This window comes from Aptenodytes patagonicus, chromosome 14 (assembly GCF_965638725.1).
Source record: "Aptenodytes patagonicus chromosome 14, bAptPat1.pri.cur, whole genome shotgun sequence".
Taxonomy (NCBI): Eukaryota; Metazoa; Chordata; class Aves; order Sphenisciformes; family Spheniscidae; genus Aptenodytes; species Aptenodytes patagonicus.
The window spans coordinates 15566446-15585633 of NC_134962.1; the positions used below are offsets into that span (position 1 = coordinate 15566446).

At 60.8% G+C, this 19188-nt stretch overlaps 2 protein-coding genes across 2 annotated transcripts in view; both read right to left on the minus strand.

Moving 5' to 3' along the window:
- Positions 1–9348, minus strand: part of NECAB3 (N-terminal EF-hand calcium binding protein 3) — a 28533-nt gene extending 19185 nt beyond the window's left edge. Inside the window, exons 1-3 of the mRNA XM_076352448.1 lie at positions 9229–9348; positions 4253–4277; positions 3071–3179 (exon numbers count right to left, since the gene is read on the minus strand). Of these exons, the coding sequence (XP_076208563.1) occupies positions 3071–3179; positions 4253–4277; positions 9229–9321 (227 nt within the window). The 5' untranslated portion in view covers positions 9322–9348. The remainder of the gene's footprint in view (positions 1–3070; positions 3180–4252; positions 4278–9228) is intronic.
- A 6061-nt stretch (positions 9349–15409) lies between these two features.
- E2F1 (E2F transcription factor 1) lies at positions 15410–19188 on the minus strand. Its single transcript, XM_076351595.1, has 7 exons — positions 18994–19188; positions 18315–18405; positions 17485–17704; positions 16856–17008; positions 16585–16699; positions 16266–16470; positions 15410–16019 (listed from the first exon to the last, which is right to left on the minus strand). The coding sequence occupies exons 1-7, from the start codon at positions 19186–19188 to the stop codon at positions 15769–15771; spliced, it is 1230 nt and encodes a 409-aa protein (XP_076207710.1). The 3' UTR covers positions 15410–15768.

A 19188-nucleotide genomic window follows, 5' to 3' on the forward strand; every position in this document is an offset into this window, starting at 1 on the left:
CAATTTTCAGAAATGCAGAACAAAAAAAGCCTCGTGGGGAAACGTATAATCTGAACCGAACCCAACAGAGGTGCCTGACGCTCAGGCCACAGCACCTCACCTGAGTGCTGGGTGGATGGGAAGTGGAACGAAGATCGGATGGGAAGGATGGGGAGAAAAGGAGAGTGTGGTGCCGTGGGCTCTCTGGAAGGAGAACAAGTAATGTATGAGACCTCTGAAATATTCACCTTCCCAGATGTCAGCTTTGGGACCCAGGGGAGCAGCTGCAGGTTCACAGTGATGGGTGAGGGTCAGGACGTGTCTGGGCAGCGCTCCATTACCCAGACATGGAGAGTGCTTGGGTATAAAGGTCTCTGTTACTGTCTCTCCTTGGGTCAGGCTGGCACTGACAAAGAAACACAAGTTTCAGCCTAGACCTGATGAACACAGCACCCTTGTGGCCAAATCCACCCACTGGATTAAGGGTGAAACTTTCCCATCATCAGAAAAGCTACGGGACATGAAAGAAGCACGCCAGATATGTTTGCAAAGCTTGTAGTTGCTTTCCACCTTTGTAATACTTTGAGTATTATCTTGGGTAATAACTCTTGAATCTGGCAGCAAATTTCAGCCAGGTCTCAAAAATATTAAGTTCCTGCAAGTGCAAGGCAAGCAGGAAGCCCGGAGGAGAGGGCCCACCCCATCGAGGGGACAGCAGGGCACCAGCACAGCCCTTGCAAGACACCAGAGGTTGTACAAAGGAGCAAGTCCCCCTGCGCACCCCAAAAACAATTGCCAGAAAGTCCAGCTCTACCCACAGAGAACTCTACGAGGCCCAGCGTGCTGAACACTGCTTAATTTCCATTACCTGCCGCTGTGCAGTGGGCAAGCAGTCCCTGGGCAGCCCCCGGGGCCAGACAGGGTCATGCCTCCCTGGGGACAGGCCTGTCTCTCCAAGTCCCTCCTCCCAGCAGGCACACGGCTCTGGGTCAGGATCAGAGCGCTCTGGCAGACGCAGCGCTGCCCCACGTTGTTTGCAAGGGGGCAGCATGCCTCTCACCAGAAAATAAGCTGAGTGCCAGGCTCCTTCTCCGGGAGGTCCCACCTCCTCCTCCTCCTCCTCCATGAGCTGGGGATGAAGCTGAAGAAATCATGTACAGTTCCCTGCTGCCACCTCCCACGTCCCATCCCGCTCCCGCCTGCTCACACTGAAGCTGTCTCATGCACTGACCCTGCACACGTGCGCATGGACCATGTCCCAGCCAGGGACAGAAACAAGAGTTACACCTGCAATGGCCTCAGGGGTGGACTTTCCCTTCTGCTCTTCCAGAAATGAGAGCATCCTCGCAGGGCTGGAGGGAGGGCGTCTCCTACGTTTGCCTGAAGTCACTGAACGCAGGAATTTGGAAACCAGCTCTGTCCGCAGGGTCTCTTCTGCTCTTCATGGCAGAAAGAGATCAAAGACCCAATGGTCATGTCCTGCTAATAGATGTCACCAGCTCAATGCTGCAACTACCACGTTGTCATAGCTACCGCACCGTCATTATGGGTAACGAGTTAGAGAGCACCGCTGCAGCTAGGGCTGTGCATGGCTCTCAGAGACAGCCCGCTCACACGGGGCCCTTCAGTCAGTCCTGTTTCTCTGCTCTGGACAGACAGAAGCAGCCCAACCTGAAAGCGATGGTAAACCAGGAAATCTTCACTGTTCAGTTAAGGGCACAGTTAAAACTCTCTGCTTTGCTGCAACCCATGTTTTCCAGCAATATTGTATTCCAGCAATATTGTTTTCCAGCAATAATATATGTATATCTACAAGTCAAAATGGAGCGAGAGGAAAGTAGCATTTGCAGGGGAAAGAGGCTCACTGCTAACTCCCTGGGATCACAGCCCGAAGAGGCAGAGGCATTTTCAGGGGACACCTCCTGCTGCCCACATCCAACAAGCCCAACTGGCAGGACAGGCAGCCAGGCTTAAAAGAAAGTGGCACAAGGGGCTGCACCCACCAGCCCACTTCTCTGCCCCATCGCTAAAGCGGGAGCATCAGCTAGACCCACCACCCTGACACTCGGTAGAAGTTAATGATCCCCACTCACCCCGTCCTGGGTGGATGATGTGGTAACTTGCAGCCAGGGACCGCTGGGTATCTCCTGTCAGTGGCTCGGTGGCATTCGGTGGCTGTTGGCACCTTGGCATGGCACAGGCCCTCCGTGCCGCTGCCCTGGCTCCCTGCAAAGCCCTGGGACCAGCGTGTGCAGCTAAGGCGGGGACCTGCTCAGACACTGCCCTGGCCAGGGCGTCAGAGCGCTGCAGGAGATGCTTCCTGGGGTGCCAGGGAAGTGGCACGAGCCAGAGCCGAGCCTGCTGCCCGAGACCAGGAGGAAGCTGCAGCCACCTTCTCCCCCAGCAGCACCCCTCCGTTTGAACAGGCAGCCCCCAGACATGCAATTTAACAATGGCCAGTTTCTCCCAGTGCCAAAACACGCTCGTTCACAGCGGCTGGCAGGGCAGAGGGACCCCAGCAAGGCCACACTGATATCCGAAAGACTGGGATGAGAAACCCAGCCGAGCCCAACAGACTCCTCTAGATAGCACCAGTCAAGAGGAGACCAGGGCTAAGTGCAATTACTTCTCCTGTTCTTTGGGGGTTTCTTTTTTTAAAAGTTCACAGTTACACTCATAAGGCCCACTTCTGGTGGAAAGCAGCTCTTACATAAGTGAAAAGCAGTTCCCTGTGTCAGCAGGGATCATCGTCCACACATGCTCCTCCTGCAGACACACACCCTGCTCCATTATAGAGCTGTGTATTTCTGGAATACATTTTTCAAACTAACATAATGTAATTTTAAATGGATGCTTGCTTTTACAGAACTACAGTAAATCTGATAACAACTGTTCTCAAAATGTCTGGCTTCTCTCACCACCAATGCTCGTAGCTGGTGTTCAATGGGTTTTAACATCTGCGTGTTACAAGAGGTAGGTTTATCTCACCCTCACTATTTATTGCACCCGCCTCCAGATGTCCTCCATCTACAAGTCAAGCAGTTTTATATTCTCCTTCGTCTCGTCTCCTCTGTGCCACCATGGTACTCACTCTGAATGACACCTGTCAATGCCACTGAACAACTCCCACAGCTCCTCCGAGCTCAGGATCCCATCAGCGAAATAGTTCTTGAACTCCTCAAATGACAGCTTCCCATCATCTGCATTTAAATAAAAGGGAAGAATAATTATATATCTGCAGAAAGAAGCACACAGGCCCCAGCGATCCTCCCAGCAGCTTCTCTACCGGGAGCGTGGGATGGTTGGGCGTGTTGTGCATAACAACTAGAGCAGATATCTCATTGAAAGCATGTCCCACCAGTCCCCATCAAAAACCCAGGAGCGCTGGCAAGCAGGGCCACTGCTTCTGGAATTTCACGTGGGAATTTCATCCCCTACCAAAATGCCCCACTGCAACATTTTCAGAAATGCATGCCGACACTCTGTACTTAGATTACTGTCCAAGCTGACTGTCCAAGTACAGAGTCCATTACAAACAGCACAGTGAGGACAGCATCAGGTTTTTATGGAAAGAAAATCTCTCCATTGACTCAAGAGCTTTTTCCTTCCTCTCTGTAAAGGACTTCAGCTCCTGGGCTGCATTTTGATCTGCAACAAAAGCAGCTCCTGGAGCCTGCAAGCTACCGTGAAGGAGAAGAGCCCAAGAGAAGGTGGGAAGGCTCAGAGAAACGACTTGTGATTTTGGACTTCTTCGTTTATGGGTGCCAGATTAAAAACCGGGTAGCAGAGCCTAACTCTCGAATGCCAGGGGATCCAGTGGGCATCCAGGAACAGGGCCACCCAACCGGGGGCAGCTGTAAAACCCTGGACTGAGCGCAGAGACTGAATCAATCCTGCAAGGGACGGAGCAGAAGCCTGACGGCCCCTAGGCTGTCTGCTGCACAGCTTGCTTTGCCTTCCCTTCTTGCTGCCAGCAGCGCAAAGGAGAGATCGTGTGCATGCAGGCAGGAGAAGGGCTTGGAAGGGGCTCTGTCCTGCATGGCGCATGGATGGTGAATTGGGGGAGCCCACTTCCCCAGCCCCTGGCCAGGCCCTTTACTCCAGTGCCTTCTCCTCCAGGCGAAGCAGAAAAGCATTTTTCTTGCAGCCAGAGAGCTGCTTGTCCTTATCCTCCTTCACTCTTTCAGCCAAACCTCCCAGCAGGGGCAGACTGTGCTGCTTCGCTCAGACCCGGGTAGGGAGGGGGAGGCAGCGGCAGGAACAAAGCACTCACCGTTCTTGTCGGCTCGTCGGAAAATCTGCAAGAGAAAAATACGACAGGGTTTAGCGAGGCAGCAGGGAGAGCAGCGTGGCTGAACAGCGAGCCAGGCAACACCTGGCACGGCCACTATGGAAAACTGCCTCCCGGAGCCTGTGGAGCCGTGGAGAAGCTCCTGCTGCCAGGGCTGTGCAGGCCAGCGCTGCACAGGCTGCTCCGGGGAAATCCGCCTTTTCAAACGATTAAAACCATTTCTTGCCTCCAACGTGCAAAGCTCTTGGCACAGCCACCGCCGCCCGAGCGAGCCCAGCACTCACACCGACCACCTTTTAAAGAACACAGAGGGAGACGAAGTAGAAAGGGCTTTGCTACACCCTTGTGATGGAAAGCGTTTAATTTTTCAGACCCTTTAAACGAAAGAACATTAAGCATAAAATCACTGCGTAATGGGAGCACTTTGTGCATCACCGCTGACACTTCAACCGTCTGCACCGAGGAGCAGCTCTTGTCCTGCACTTTGCAATCACCCTTCACAACAATCCTTCCTGCGACACCTCGACACGCACACACACTGTAATTAATAATTAATGAATTAATTAATCTGTAACTAATTCTGCCACAGAGCACAGTTGGACAGCTGCTCCAATTCAGGCTCTCAACCCAGGTTCCCAACCACGAGACTTCCGCCTGTGGCCCAGGAGAAAGCTGGGGCTTCTTATCCCTGCCTGGCTCCTCTTTCACCAATAATTATCGGAAGGTCTGAGGCTGACTCCAGTGAGTAACAGCATCATTTCCGAAGCCTGGGAACATCTTGCCAGACCAAACAGTATGAGGTTTTGGCCGGCACATCCTAACGGAGCCGACGACAGAAAGTTTTGTGTGTGGCAACTTTCTTCTTTTTAATCATCCTTTTTAATCATCCTGGTTGATGAAGAAATCTGAAGGTCTGAAGAAAGATCAGGAATGAAAACGGGCAGGAAAAGGGGAAAGAAGACTTTGTTATGTTCTTTTCCACACACCTGCAAAGCAGAGACCACTGATAAAACCACCCCCGGACCAGCTCTGCTCCCTGCAGGAAGACGTGTCGCTGCCAGCTGCCCCCTCCGCCCCCAGCTCCCTTCTGCACCGCTCACTGACAGCTTTGCTGCGCGTTTTGAGGGCACAAGCCCACATCTAGCCACCGAAATGTCCCTGAAAAATCGCTTTGAGGTAAAGAAACAGCTGCCCAGAGAAACCTCTGCTGCTCACTCCTGAGGAAGCTACTAGCTTGCAACTGGGCAGAGGCTTTTCTGATGCTGGCCCCAGCAGGGAGCTCCCTTGTCCTTCCCTGCGACCGAAACCAGGAGCAGGGACACCTCCTCCTCGGATGCTCTTCTGAGCAAGGCAAGCTCCTCCCGACCCGAGCCGCTGCAGGGTACACAGAGGCTGCCCTGAGCTGACCAGCGTTAGGTAACCGTCCCTCTGGGACGTGGGCTTCCAGCCGGCCAGGCGGCTTCCCTTGCAGGAAAGCATGGCAGGCGCTCTCTGAACGCCCTGTAGGACTCACCGGATGAGCTCTGGAGCTTTACCGCTACCAGCTGAGACAGGAACCCGCAGCTCCCACACGCTGGGGGTTTCTCTGGGTTTTAAAGCAAAACTTTCTCCAGGCTAAAGAGTTCGCTTGTGCACCAGGGGTCTCACAACTGCAGGGTTACACATGCCAGGGCTCCCCAGCTGCAGGGGCAGCTCTGCCTGCAGGCAGGGGCAGCACCAGCAGGTCCCCCATGCCTGTGCCACCCTGCCACCTCCCTGCCTCAGGCGTGCCACTTTCCATCAAGGCAAAAGCTCAATCCTGCGAGCTTTCTGTCATCAGAGGGACATGTGGCTCATGCAACAACATCTCTATGACTCCAAATGTCACTGAGGCCAGCTAGCTCATCCCAAAGGCAGTCAAGTGTCACCCAGGCTCTTAAGAAATGCAGATTCAAGTGAGGTCAAACATTTCCCACTCCGAGGCTGGCTTTGCTCAGCAGGGTCTGTCTGCAGGCTAAGAGGGAGAGCACAATTTTGGGGGGGACCCCACGGGGCTGAGAAGGTCTCTAATCCGGGGTGAGCCCACCCTGGATTCAGCATAAATCTCAGAAAACAGAGCTGACACTTCTCCCTCGCACACGGGATCCTCTGCTCCAGTGGTGTGTTAGAAAAGCCCTGCCACTGCACAACACGACAGTTGCCTGAAGCTCAAAATAAATAAATGTGGCACAAGCAGCGGAGCTGCAAGAGCCCTGCGAGGTGAGGCCATGTCTGCTCCATGTCCCCCAGGGATGGTGGGGCTCCTCGCCACCTCCAGTGAGCCCGTCCTTGGCCAACCCCGGCTGCAGAAGGGTGCCTCAGTGAGCGCTGCACGCACTGGAAAACACCAATGGCTCCTGTTCACGAGGCAGGATCCAACTCCAGCCAAGCAAAAATAGCACAGAGCTGCTTCCACGCCCCCCCCATGGCACAGGCACATGCACAGCGATGGCAGGTAAGCGCTGCTCCCGGTGCAAGAGCCCGGCGTGGATGGCAGCCCTGGGACAAAGCCAAGGAAAAGTGATGCAAAGCCAGGCTGGGAATGGGATCAGGTCTGTCGGCTGCTGGAGAGGCCCTAGAGGCAATCCCTTGCTTGCACTCGGTGGGGCTGGCAGTCTCAGAAACACAGGGACACTGCCTCAAGCCTGAGAGAGGCATTTCCCTTAGCCCCTACCTCTTGGGCTTGCGTCCAAGTTGCCGCAGCCTCGCTCGGTGTCTGCAGCGGCAGACATGCTGAGACCGATGGAGGAAGCACTGAACCGGCATTTATGTGGGGATGACCCTCACACACCCTGGGAAGGAGGGACATTATAGGGCTTCTCCCTGCCTGCAGGGCTGGAAGCAACCATGGCTGCTGGACACGCAGCCAGGGACACGCCAGCTGTTGGGGAGGGGACAGCTGCCCTGGGCACACTGTGCTCATCGACCTACCGCAGGCTAATGTGTGCTGCAGCCACACGCCGGCGATAAATGGTGGGCTGTCCAAGCAGCTTTTCTGAACCTCCTGTACACCGAGAGGGGAGTAAGCAAGCCCCGAGCACCAGCCTGGGGGACAAATCTCCCAGAGATTTGAGATGTCTGCACAAACAACTGCAATGGCAGCACTGCAGTTCGTACCGTGCCTGCAGCAAAGCATCGCAGGCAAAGCCCTCCTCTTCCTCACCTCTCCTGAAGGCAGGTGATCTGTAGGCAGGGAGATGGCGGCTCTGGTCCCAGGAGAAGCACCAGCTGCCACCTGGGATCTGTCGTGGGCAGCCCTGCCTTCCCGCTGCCTGAGGGGCAGGTTGGCATCCTGTCCCGCTGCAGCGGGGGGCAGCTGGAGATCAGCCAACTGCCAGACCCGAAAGCGGAGATATTAAACTCACCCTGCCAAGCTCCGGAGCTGAGGTAGGAGCAAAAGGAGCCACAGGGAAGAGGAAGGGAAGCCACCAGAACCCGGAAAGCAGCCGCTAGCGCTGTTAACACTTCCCATTTTAATTGCCTTAATGACGCCCTGAGGGATAGATATGGGACTCAGCGAGTGCCTGGAGGAGCTGAGCTGGAACACAGCTGTCACCACCAACCCCCCTCCAGCCCATCTTTCATCAGCCAAGTAATTAGTGTGGTTAATGATGCTGGCTGGAGAGCCCTGCAGTCTGAAATCCCCCCACGGCAGGAGAGAGACCCTTACCCTCCGCTGGAAGCTGCAAGCACCACCACGGCCGAGGGAGCCACGCTTTCCAGCTGCTCCCTGGTGATGCCAGGAGGTCTCCCAGACGGAGGACAGGACCAGGCACGGCATTCACCTTCCCAAAGTGCTGCCCAAGATCTCCTGCTCCCCTCCTCTGGGGTGAACTGAGACACAGGGGGTGGCACCAACCGGACCAGGACAGGATGGAGATGACAGCTGGCACCGTCCTGGGCTGTCCAGGTGCTGGGGCACCACACCAACCCTTGCCCTTAACCCTCACTTGCTTTCTCCTCCCCAGCCCCTGCGGCAAGGCAGGGACAGCACCTCCGCTCACATGTCTCCTTGGCGCCACAGGGTGACTTAGACCCCAGTGGTGCCGGACACTGGGGAATGCAAGGGCTGGTGGCCCACCGGGGAGATTCGGGCGCCAGGAGCAGGGGGGTTGAGCACCTCTGATGTACTCCAACTGCAGAGGTGGGCTCTGACCCAGGCTGTGCCACTTGCCCTGGGAGATGGCCAGGCATGCAGCTGCCTGCCCGCCCTGCTGGGTGCCACAGGGGGGGAGGCGCTGCCTCCCCCAGAGCCCCGGCCCCAGGGCGCACAGCTCCCTCTTGACAGGAGCACCCTTGCCACAGGGCTTGAGGGGACGCGGTGTGACAGGAGGCACTGTGCCAGGACCTGTCTTGTGAAAACAAAGACGGCCACTATCTGCATCTTCAACTCCCCCAAGCCACCCACAGCCGCCGGGATGCCCAGCCAACCTCCAACCTGCGCAAAGACCATCTTCCTCCACAACTCCTGGCGCCTTAGGAGCGGGCAGGGACGGGGGCTGCAGCGGGCAACGGACACGCTCTGCCCGTGGGATCCCACGGCTTTTAACAGCTACACGGCACCTTCTGCAGCTTTCCTGCCAGACAGACACAGCTCCCGCTCCAGGAGTCGTGACAGCCAGCTCTTGATAAGGAGTGGGCTATTTCTAGCCACTCAGAGGCCCATAATTCAGAAAAAGGACACAACACTGAGCATTATTTAAGACATCGCGGCCCACACCCCGATTCACAGCTTCAGGCCCGGAGCAGCAGCAGGGCCCACCTGCTCGTCCCTGGGGTTTGGTTCCTCAGCCGGGGCTGGCGGGAAGGGGTCTCACCCTGACGCCTGCATGTGCAGCCCCGCCACGGCTCCCTGTGAGGAGGCACCGCGGCCCGCCCGGCCTGCGCTAGCCCCGGGGCTGGGACAGGGGCTCGCTGGGGGCCCGCCCCGCGGTACTCACGTCGTGGAAGATGGGGAGCGGCTGGCGGCGGGGCGCGGGGCCGCGGTCGGCTGACAGCAGGCACACGGCCAGCAGCTCGGCGCACGCCATCATGGCCCCGCCGGGCGCGGGCGCCGCGGTGCCGTAGGGGGCGCCGCGGTGCCGTAGGGCGCGGTGCCCCGCGGTGCGCTGCCGTAGGGTGCGGTGCCGTAGGGAGCGCTGCGCTGCCGTAGGGTGCGGTGCCGTAGGGAGCGCGGCGCGGAGCTCGACTCACCCGCGCGGCCCCGCAGCCGCCAGGCAACTTTGCCTCCGCTGAGGGCCCGCCCCCGCGGCGATCCGGTTGGCCGCGGCCGGTGATTGGCACCTGAGGGCCGTGCCTGTCGTTGGCGGAGGGGAGAGGGGCGGGGCGGCGCTGTGAGGGGCGCGGCGGGGGTGGCGGGGGCGCGGCGGGGGCCGCGGCCCCCCGGGTGCCGCGGGGCTGGGTGGGGGCCGCCGCTTGCTCCCGGGACCCGGTGGGCTGTGCACTGGAAGCAGTGCACCCCGCTGTGCTCCCAGTTGGCTCCAGTGCAGCCCACGGTGGTCCCGGTGCGGCCCTGGTTGCCCCAGTTGACGCCAGTGTGGCCACGGGTGGTCCCACTGTGGTCGCTGTTGGCCCCGGGGTAGCCCTGGTTGCCCCAGTTGACCCCAGTTTGGCCACGGGTGGTCCCACTGTGGTCGCTGTTGGCCCCGGGGTAGCCCTGGTTGCCCCAGTTGACCCCAGTTTGGCCACGGGTGGTCCCACTGTGGTCGCTGTTGGCCCCGGGGTAGCCCTGGTTGCCCCAGTTGACGCCAGTGTGGCCACGGGTGGTCCCACTGTGGTCGCTGTTGGCCCCGGGGTAGCCCTGGTTGCCCCAGTTGACGCCAGTGTGGCCACGGGTGGTCCCACTGTGGTCGCGGTTGGCCCCGGGGTAGCCCTGGTTGCCCCAGTTGACCCCAGTTTGGCCACGGGTGGTCCCACTGTGGTCGCGGTTGGCCCCGGGGTAGCCCTGGTTGCCCCAGTTGACCCCAGTTTGGCCACGGGTGGTCCCAGTGTGGTCGTTGTTGGCCCCAGTTTGGCCATGGGTTGTCCCACCGTGGTTGTGGCCGGCCCCGGGCTGGTCCCCCTGCCACCCAGAGTGGTTTCAAGTGACTCTCCGGTCGTGCCAGCCGCTCTGTGCCCATGGTGCTGGGCAGTTGTCGCTCAGTGCTGCTTCCCTCCGGTGCGGCATGCCAAGCGTGAGGGGGTCGTACCGATGGCGCTGGGTCCCCAGTACCTCGAGCAGGTGTAAAACCCCCTTCCTGCCCCAAGTGGGGGCTGCAGGAGTGGGGGACAGGCTGGCTGGGGAGGAGGAGGAGGAGGAGGAGGCAGGAGCTGCCTCCATTCCTGACTGGCACAGGCACCTGGAGGCCTGTGCAGGCAGAGAGGAATAGGATGGACATCCATGTCCGTACCCCAGCCTGTCCTCAAAAGGTTTTCACAAACAAGAAACAGATAATTAGATAAATAAACTAGATAAAGCCATGCCTGGGCAGAGCTTCACACTGCTCCCTGGGGTACACGTGGTGCGGTGACTTCTTGGGGTGGTGGGCTTCTTCCCATCCCTCTCGGAGTATCCTGGGATTTTACTTAGAAAAAGGGGCGTGCAATCGCTTCGCCTGGATGCAAAATCCCAGCCAGGCTTGCCTCCATCTGCACCGCCTCTCCCTTCACATGGACCTCTCGAGGCCAACCTGGTTTGCTGAGCTCGGCTTCTCTTAACCCAGCTCTCAAAACTGAGACACTTCCCTAGCCCAACGTGACCGAGTCGTGGCACGTGTAGTTCGCTCGCTCTCCTCCTCCCCCGGGGACAACCATCTGCAAGCTGAGCCCGGAGCAGTTGCAAGGATGCATCACAGTTATTTTTACCATCTCCCGGCTGCTCCGGGTGTGTGCAAGGGAAAAGAGGAAGAAAAAGTGCACCTGGGACCTGGTGGGGGTATCCAAGGGCTCCGGAGAGCACGTGCACCCAGCCCACATGGCACAGGGCTGTCCCCTGCCCCTGGGGAGGCAGAAAGAGGTCCAAGAGCTGGAGCTGTCGAGCACGGCCATCATCAAATCAAACTAAAATGGAGGCAGGTACTAGAGAAACAGGCAGGAGAGGCCCCTACGGCAGCGGGGACAGAGGATCACCTTGCCAGGGAGCATGGGAAGGGGCTTGGGTGATGGCGGGGCTCTGCCGTGGATCAAAGCAAAGCCCTGTGGGGGCCTTTCCACACTCCCGTGTTGCTAAAATCCGTGCTGGGTCCCTATCAGGATGCCTCAGGGTCAGCATGAGTTTCAGCATGGGAAGCAGCAGCTGGAAAGTGAGGGCGAAGTCCAGGGCAAAACTTCTGCCGGTGGCAGGAGGCAGCGGGTGCCCCCAGCTCCTTCCACGGGTGCTTCCAAAGCGCACCCCAAAAGTCACCGGCAGGGAAGGGGAACATGGCCTCAGCCCCAGCTGGGGGGTAGACGCCAGGTCTCTGCTCCCCAGGTGGGGGGGGGGACAGGACCACAACCGGGCAGGAATTAAATGAAGCACCCTTTTAACAGCATCTTGTGAATAAACGATGCTGCGCTTCACCTCCCTGAGTTACTTCCTTGCGGAAGAAACGCGAGTGGTTTTCGGAAGCGGAAATACTGAAGCGTGGGGCGGGATGCAGAAGCAAGGCAGGCGGCAGGCAGCGCTGGCAGGGGCACAGCACTCTGGGCCAGATGTACCACAGGGGCCTAGAGAGACCCCAAAACCTGTCCGGACCCTCCAAGGGGGATTAGATTAAAGGCATAAATTCTGGCAAACTTTATGCTGTGTCAGCATCTAATGCTGCCCCCCCAGCCACTGCCAGCCAGAGCTTGTCCCACTGTTGGGCTCTCCTGTCTCCTCCGAGTCCAAACCTCACAGCACGGGGACAGGAGACCCCACGACCGCCTGGGCTCAGCACCACATCCGCATCCGGCACAGCTCGGCCTGCAGATGCCCGCCCGCCCGCTGCAGCGTTTGCCAATGCCAATGGAGCCGCCACCGCAGCCCGATGGCACCGGGCACCCCTAGAGCTGGACAGGCACGGTCCCTGCAGGGTTACTGCCAGGGAATGGGAGATGGGAATGAACAGGAGCCGAGGACCCATGGGGCACCCAGGATGTGTGCAGGGTGCCCATCTCCTGCACCGTGTCTGCTTCGCCCGACGAAGAAAAGCATCACAGTGCAGATAGCTCATAAAACCAGGCAGCGCCCAGGGCCGCTTCCCAAAGCCGCCATGTGCTCTATGGAAACAAGAGCCCCTACATGAGCTATCATCAGCTCTTTCTCCAGCGATTCGAAATAGCAGGAGGGAAGCCCTTCAGCTGCATCATGAATCATCCCTGGGAGGCAGAGCGGTTATTTTTACGGTGCTCTGGCTTGCGTGGAGCTGCCAACGCATTCCCCCCAAGATGGGCTGCACTGCTGCAGCGGGAGATGCGGTCCTGTCCCTGCCGGGGGGCCTGCTTTCATGGGGACCGGGAGTCCCAAGGGCTCATCATCCCATGAGGTTCCCTGTCAGGGGAATGTGACGGTGAATGCCATCAGAGAGGTTTGCCTTTGCTCAGTGGAAAAAGGAAAAGCTGTGCTGCTACCGGGGTTAGCTCGCTCGCGGGAACAACCTGCGGAGCTCAGGACGTTGGCGTGAGTCCTCTCCCCTCTCCCTGTGCCCGCTGGCTCCCGTGAAAGCCGACGGCTACTTTCCCCTCGCCGGGGTCTCACCCCTTTGGGCAGCACCACAGATCACCATCACCCTCCACAAAAATGAAACTAAAAGGGGGAAAGGAGAAGGGGGGCCGGATCTTGCTAAGCGCAGGGATGAGGATGCATTGCAATGTGGCTGGGCTGGGCGCCCCGCAGTAAATCGTATAAGCTTCAGCACCTCTGTCACCTCAGGTGACAAACATCAACCTTGTGAAGAAGGATGCAGCAGGCAGGGGACTGGGGGCCATGCCCACCCACCCCGGTCTCCCCGTCCTCCTGCCCCTGGCTCTGTGGGGCAGGAGCCCTGTAGACGAGAGCAGCAGGAGAGCTCTTTCAGTTTAATTGCCTGAAAAAGCCCCATTTGAAGGGGCGACAGTGTGACAGCAAGCCACCGGCTCATCCCGCTCAAGCACAGGGGACAGACAGGCTGTGTGTGCCATTGCCCTCCTGGCCGCTGGGTTGGGTGCCATTGCCCCAAGCCCTGGCCAGTCCCAGGGGGCTGCGGGGAGGAGGGCTGGGAGCGGGGACAGTGTGCGGAGCTGGCACCACAGACGGGGCTGAGCCGTGGGGTTTGCCAGCCTACACCGGCACACCGCTATCCACGCGCGTCCTGCAGTAAGAACAATCCTGTGGCAGCACAACGAGCTGGGGACCACGCTCGGGTGCGGGGATGGAGGCACGAGGACGGAGGTCGGAGGCTAGGCAGCGGTGATGGGCTCGCCGTGCCACACCAGCACCCGCCGGCAGCCCGGCCCGAACCCGGGCTCCCATTCCCTGCAAAAGCCAGCACAGGAGTGGGGTGAGCTTACGCAACACGGTGCGGGGGGGAAATATTTGTCAGGCTGTTTAAAGGAGAAACAGGCAGGAGGCCAGGCAGAAAGAGGAGGGGAGCGAGCGCACAAACACAGGAAGGAAGTGGCACGTCCCTGCCTGCCACTGGGGCGGGGGCCACGGCCCCCCTGGGCCCACTCCGGGCTGCCAGGGCGTCCCTGGAGTCTCCAAGCATCCCTCCCCAGAGGGTCCCCGATGTCCCTCGTTCCCCTGGAAGGGACGGTGTGCCGCAGAGGGGGTTGGGGCACTCAGGGTCAGGGCTGCTGCTTGCAGCCAGCTCATCCTCAGTGAGCAGGGACACAGGGAACCTCAAACTTTGGGCCGTGAACTGGTGCCGGCGGGTGCCTTCAGGCAGGACCAAGAGGTGCTGGGGCGAAGGGGGAAGCTAGGGAGTCACTGAGAGCCTGCTGGTGCGGTGGATGTATGGACTGGTTTCACATCGGCCCCACGCTGCCTTCCTCTTCCCCACACAGGAGCTGCAGCCACAGGCATCCCCTTGCAAACGCTGCCCCAAAACCAGGGGGAAGGCAGAGGAGGAGGCCAGGCAGGAGAGGAGCCGAGTGGGGACAGAGGCTGCCGGAGGACAGGGCTGCCAAAAGAAGCGATCCCCATCCAGACCCATTGCCCCACCACCCTGGGGCACAGCCTCTTTGGAGGAGCAGAGGGTGGCAGGATCAGCCCCAGCTCCCATCCCACACATGAGAGTGCATGGAGTTGCAGGGGGGAAAAAAAAACCCCAAGGACCAAAGCACTTTCTGCAACCCCAGGCAGTGACATACCTGCTCGTGCATTTCAAGTTCAAAATGGAAAAAAAACCCCACAAAATAACCCAAACCCCCTTGGTTTCTCAGGTTGGGTCCCCACCACCCCTAATGCCCCCAGCCGCCTGAGCGCAGCCCTGCACCGAAGGCCAGTCAGTAGAAACCTTTATTAAACACGAAGCTCAGAGGAACACAAGCTTGTTAAAAGGCAGTAAAAGTGAAAGTGCGTCTCCAGCTCAGCCCCGGGGGGTCCCAGGAGTCCCCTCCCCTCCGCCTGTCCCAGCCCCAGTGGGCCAGAGAGGGGGAGACGGAGCCAAAAGGCTGAATGGCTGCGTGGGGAGGGGAAGAAAAGCCTGGAGACAGCGTTGGGTCCTCACCCGCAGAGATGCGTCCCCCCCCTCCCCGCCCCCCCGGAACACCCCTGTGTGTCCCCCCCCCCAAGGGGACATGTACAAGGTCCCGGGGCTGCCAGCCCCATCCCCCCTCCTGCAGCCACCTGCCACCGCGGTGGCCTCACCAGCAGCCCCGTTTTGGCTGCGAGCAAAGCCGGGACGTGCCGGCAAGTCTCCGGCAGGACCCTCCGTGTCCCCCTCCGCCAGCACCGTCCCCCCGCTCCCCCATGTCCCAGGAGAGCTCCCACACACCATAAATAATAAATAAATACCCCACACTCAGCTGGGCTGTGGACAGCCCCCCACGCAGGGGGGGACAGCACCGACCCAGCACCCCCCACGTCTCTGCCACCCCCTTCCCAGCGTGACGAAACCTCTCGGCACCCCCACTCTGCTGCATGGCCACCCCCACCCCCCCCCCCCCCCCCGGAAATTAAACGCTGTCCCCAGGGGACAATAATAAATTAATCAAATCTATACACAGGACTGCTTAAAGCTCTGTAACGGGCACCTGGCGGGGGCAGCGGCTCTGCCCTGGGCAGCCTCCCCTCCGTGATCAGGGCCCTGGGGGGGGGTGTCCCTCAAGATGGGACCCCCACCCTGGCATCCCCCTCGCAGGGCTGGAGCCAGGGACACCGCCGGCCCCCACCAGGCTGGGGGGGGCTGGAGGGGTAAGAAGAAAATATTGCAAAAATGGACGGGGAGAGGAGCTGTGGACGCTGCAGCTGGAGGGGCTGCCTGCCCTGCCTGCGAGGGCAAGAGCCCAGGGTGCCCCCCGCCCCCGCCTGGCAGCTCCCCCACGAGCATCTGGGCAGAGCCTCAGAAGTCCAAGGGTGTGAAGTCCCCAAAGTCACAGTCAAAGAGCTCGCTGATGCCCTCACCCTCCTCCAGGCCAAAGTGGTAGTCCTGCGCCTGCGGTGGCGACAGGTTGATGAACTCGTCCGCCAAGAAACCCGAAAAATCCTCCCTGCTCTGCTCCAGGAGCGCGTCCATGGAGGCCAGCGGCGAGAGGCTCACCTCCTCTGCCGGGCACTTGCTGGGCAGCGCACTCGTCTCCGGCAGCAGTGTCTCTGCGGGGATGGGAAGCAGCTGTAAATCCCACAATACTTGCCAAAAACCCCCAAAAAGCAGGTTTTGGCTATGCAGGAGAACCTGCCTTCCCCCCTCCCTGCCTTGCTGAGGTGCCCAAGCATCACCCCAGCTCCTTGCTTGTGCCGACAGCAGAGGGGCTCACAGCTGCAAATGCAGCAAGAGCCCCCCGCCAGAGCCACTGTGCCATCACGCCAGCCCCCCTGTCCCCAGCCCCGGCTGCCCACCTTGCTCTCCGGGCAGCAGCGGCATGTTCACATCCTGGGTGGGATGCAGGAGCGGGGAGGCTCTGGGCTGCGAATGGCCAGGGGACGATTCCTCTGCGGGGGCTTTGAAGGGGCTCTTGACAGGGCTACAGACCCCCGAGCTGTCCTCGGGGCAGAGGAAGACATCGATGGGGCCCTGAGTGCTTCGCACAGAGACCTGGAAAGCCTGGGGAAAGGGAAGAGGAGTGAGACAAGGAGGCACAAGGATGCCCAGGGAGCCCGGGCTGGGCTTTGCTGAGGGCTGTGGAGACATGGGGAGCAGAGGGTGGCCCCAGCTCACCTCCGCTGGGTCCGAGACCTGCAACTGGGTCTCTGGGGGGGCTTTGATAACCATCACCATTTGCTCCGAGGGGTCCACAATGCTGCGGAGATCCTGGCAGGTCACGTAGGCTGCGGTGCGATGTGTCAAGGAGCAGACACAGGGATGCTTTCATGAGGCAGCGGGGCAGGCAGCGAAACACCCTGCCTGCAACGTGGCTGGGCTCACCACGGGGCTCGACCACTTCCCCCCCCCCCAGCCAGCCCCATCCCTGCCCCGCACCGAAGGATATTGCTGGTTGGCGGGGTCCTCGGTGAGCAGGCGCAGCTGCACTGTGCACGTCTGGATGAGGTCGTCCAGCTGCCGCTCAGCTGCCTGCAGCTCCCGCAGCTCCTTCTCCAGCAGCCGGTGCCGGCCGGGGGCCCCCACGGTGGCCTGGCTGCCCCTGGGGAGCACCGCAGCCGTCAGGAGCCAAACCCCACGGCTCCCTCTGCCCCACACCATAACTGTCCCCATGCATTGTCCCCACCTGGGCCAGGCTAAATCCCACCCCATACCCAGGGAATCAGCCTTACGGGGATTTCCCAGTCGGGCACAGCCCTGAGGTCCTCTCCTGGAGCCTGGATGCAGCCCCCCCGCTCCCCCAGCTGGCTCAGGGAGCCCAAGGGGGACTTGCAGCCAACACAGGGATACCGATGCTTGGGAGCCACCCGTGCTCAAGCACAGACCTTGCCCGAGGCCATGGCCCATGTGAAGGGGGAGCCACCACGCGACCCCTGAGCAGATGCTCTGGTGACACCGCTCTGAGCTTCTCCATCCCAGCAAGACGCTGCTCCACCCTGAACCCAGGTGAACCCAGGTGGCTCTGCCATCCCAGGGGACAGCCAGCCACAGCCCCACAAGCCCAGCCCAGGGACGTACAGCCACTGGATGTTGTTCTTGGACTTCTTGGTGATGAGCTGGATGCCCTCCAGGACATTGGTGATATCATAGATACGCCTCTTCTGCACCTTCAGCACCTCAGCCGCCCAGTTGAGGTCCACCACGCCATCGGGCGACTGGCTCAGCAGCTCCAGGAAGCGCTTGGTGGTGAGGTTCAGCGAGGTTTCATAACGAGACTTCTCCCCGGGAGACTTTGCTCCTGCCAGCCACCAAGGACAACCATGATTTAGCCACAGGGGAAACCCAGTGCAGGAGCTGACAGGTCCCAAACCCCCCCCACGCTCACAGGTGGCTCGTGGACCACAGACCAAGACTGGCACCCCGAAACCCATCTGCTTTCTCAGGGCAATGGGGTGAACTCCCCACATCCTCCACGGGAAGGATGCTGCAGGACCTGGCGTGGGATCCGACACCTGTGCTCAGTTGTAACCGCAAGCTCGGTTGTGACACCAAGGTGCCAGGCAGGGCTCAGGGGGGAGATGATGGAGGGTCCAGGTGAGTCCACCTGTGACACTGCACTGACACCATGCTGGCAGCTACAGCTCCATCACACAGGCAGGGACGGAGCCGGTGTGGTGCCCAGCAGACGGGCAGGGCAGCTCTGCCACCCGCCCAGGGGACAGCAGCATGGGCTGGAGAGAGAGTGGCCAGAAACAGCCCAGCCCCAGGAACAGCCTCTCCAAACCTGGAATGGGGAGAAGCTGCCAGGGATGAGCCCGGAGGCGCAGCCCAGGCCGCGGGCAGCAGAGCGGGGCTGCTGAACCCCCTGCTCTGGGCAGAGCTAGGTCGGGGGGGAGCAGGGCTGGTACCTTTAGCGGGGTTCCTGGCCTTGCCCCGGCCCACCGGCAGGCTCTCTGCTATGTACTGGTGATCTGTCTCCAAGTTCAGCTTCCTCTTCACCTGCAAGGCACGGAGCTCCTCAGAGGGACGGCCACCCCCGGGGCCCCACTGCCCCCACAGCGCTGGTGACAGAGGGCGGCTGCGAGGGACCCCCCGGGGGACCCCCCTCCCCCCAGGGCACTGCGCTGCGGGGTACGGAAGCCCCCACTCCCGGCAGGAACGGGTTGACAGTAGCGGCTCCCCGGCTGCCAAACGCGCCAGCGGGGAGGCGGGGGGCCGGCCCAGCCGCGGGGGGGCCCCGCCACGCCGCGGGGAGCGCCCCAAAGCAGGCGTGGGCCGCAGGAAGGGGAGGCAAAGCACGGCCCAGCGCCCGGGCGTGCGGCTGGCGGAGCGGCAGCTGGGGAAGGGCCGCGCTCAGCAGGTGCGCTGCGTGGCAGGGCACGGTCCAGCGTGGCACAGCCGGGCACGGCATGGTACAGAGCACGGCATGGCACAGCCCAGCACGGTGCAGAGCAGGGAACAGTATAGCCCAGCCCGGCCCGGCCCAGCCCGCTATATAGCCCGGCCCCGCCGGAGCCCGCAGGGTCCCGGGCTCCGCAGCCCCCGCCCCCGCGCCGCCCCCCTCCCCGTCCCGCTCCCGGGGGTTACCGGCGGGCGGCCCAGCGCGGGCCGTCTCGGCGCGGCGCCGGGGCGGGCGGGCTGCGGCGTGGCGAAGAGCAGGAGGTCGGCGTCGGGGTGGCCGCCGCCCGCGGGCTCCTCGGCGGCGGAGACGATGAGGAGGTGCGGGGAGGCGCTGCCCAGCAGCGCCGCCAGCCCCGCCGCGCCGCCCGCCGCCGCCGCCAT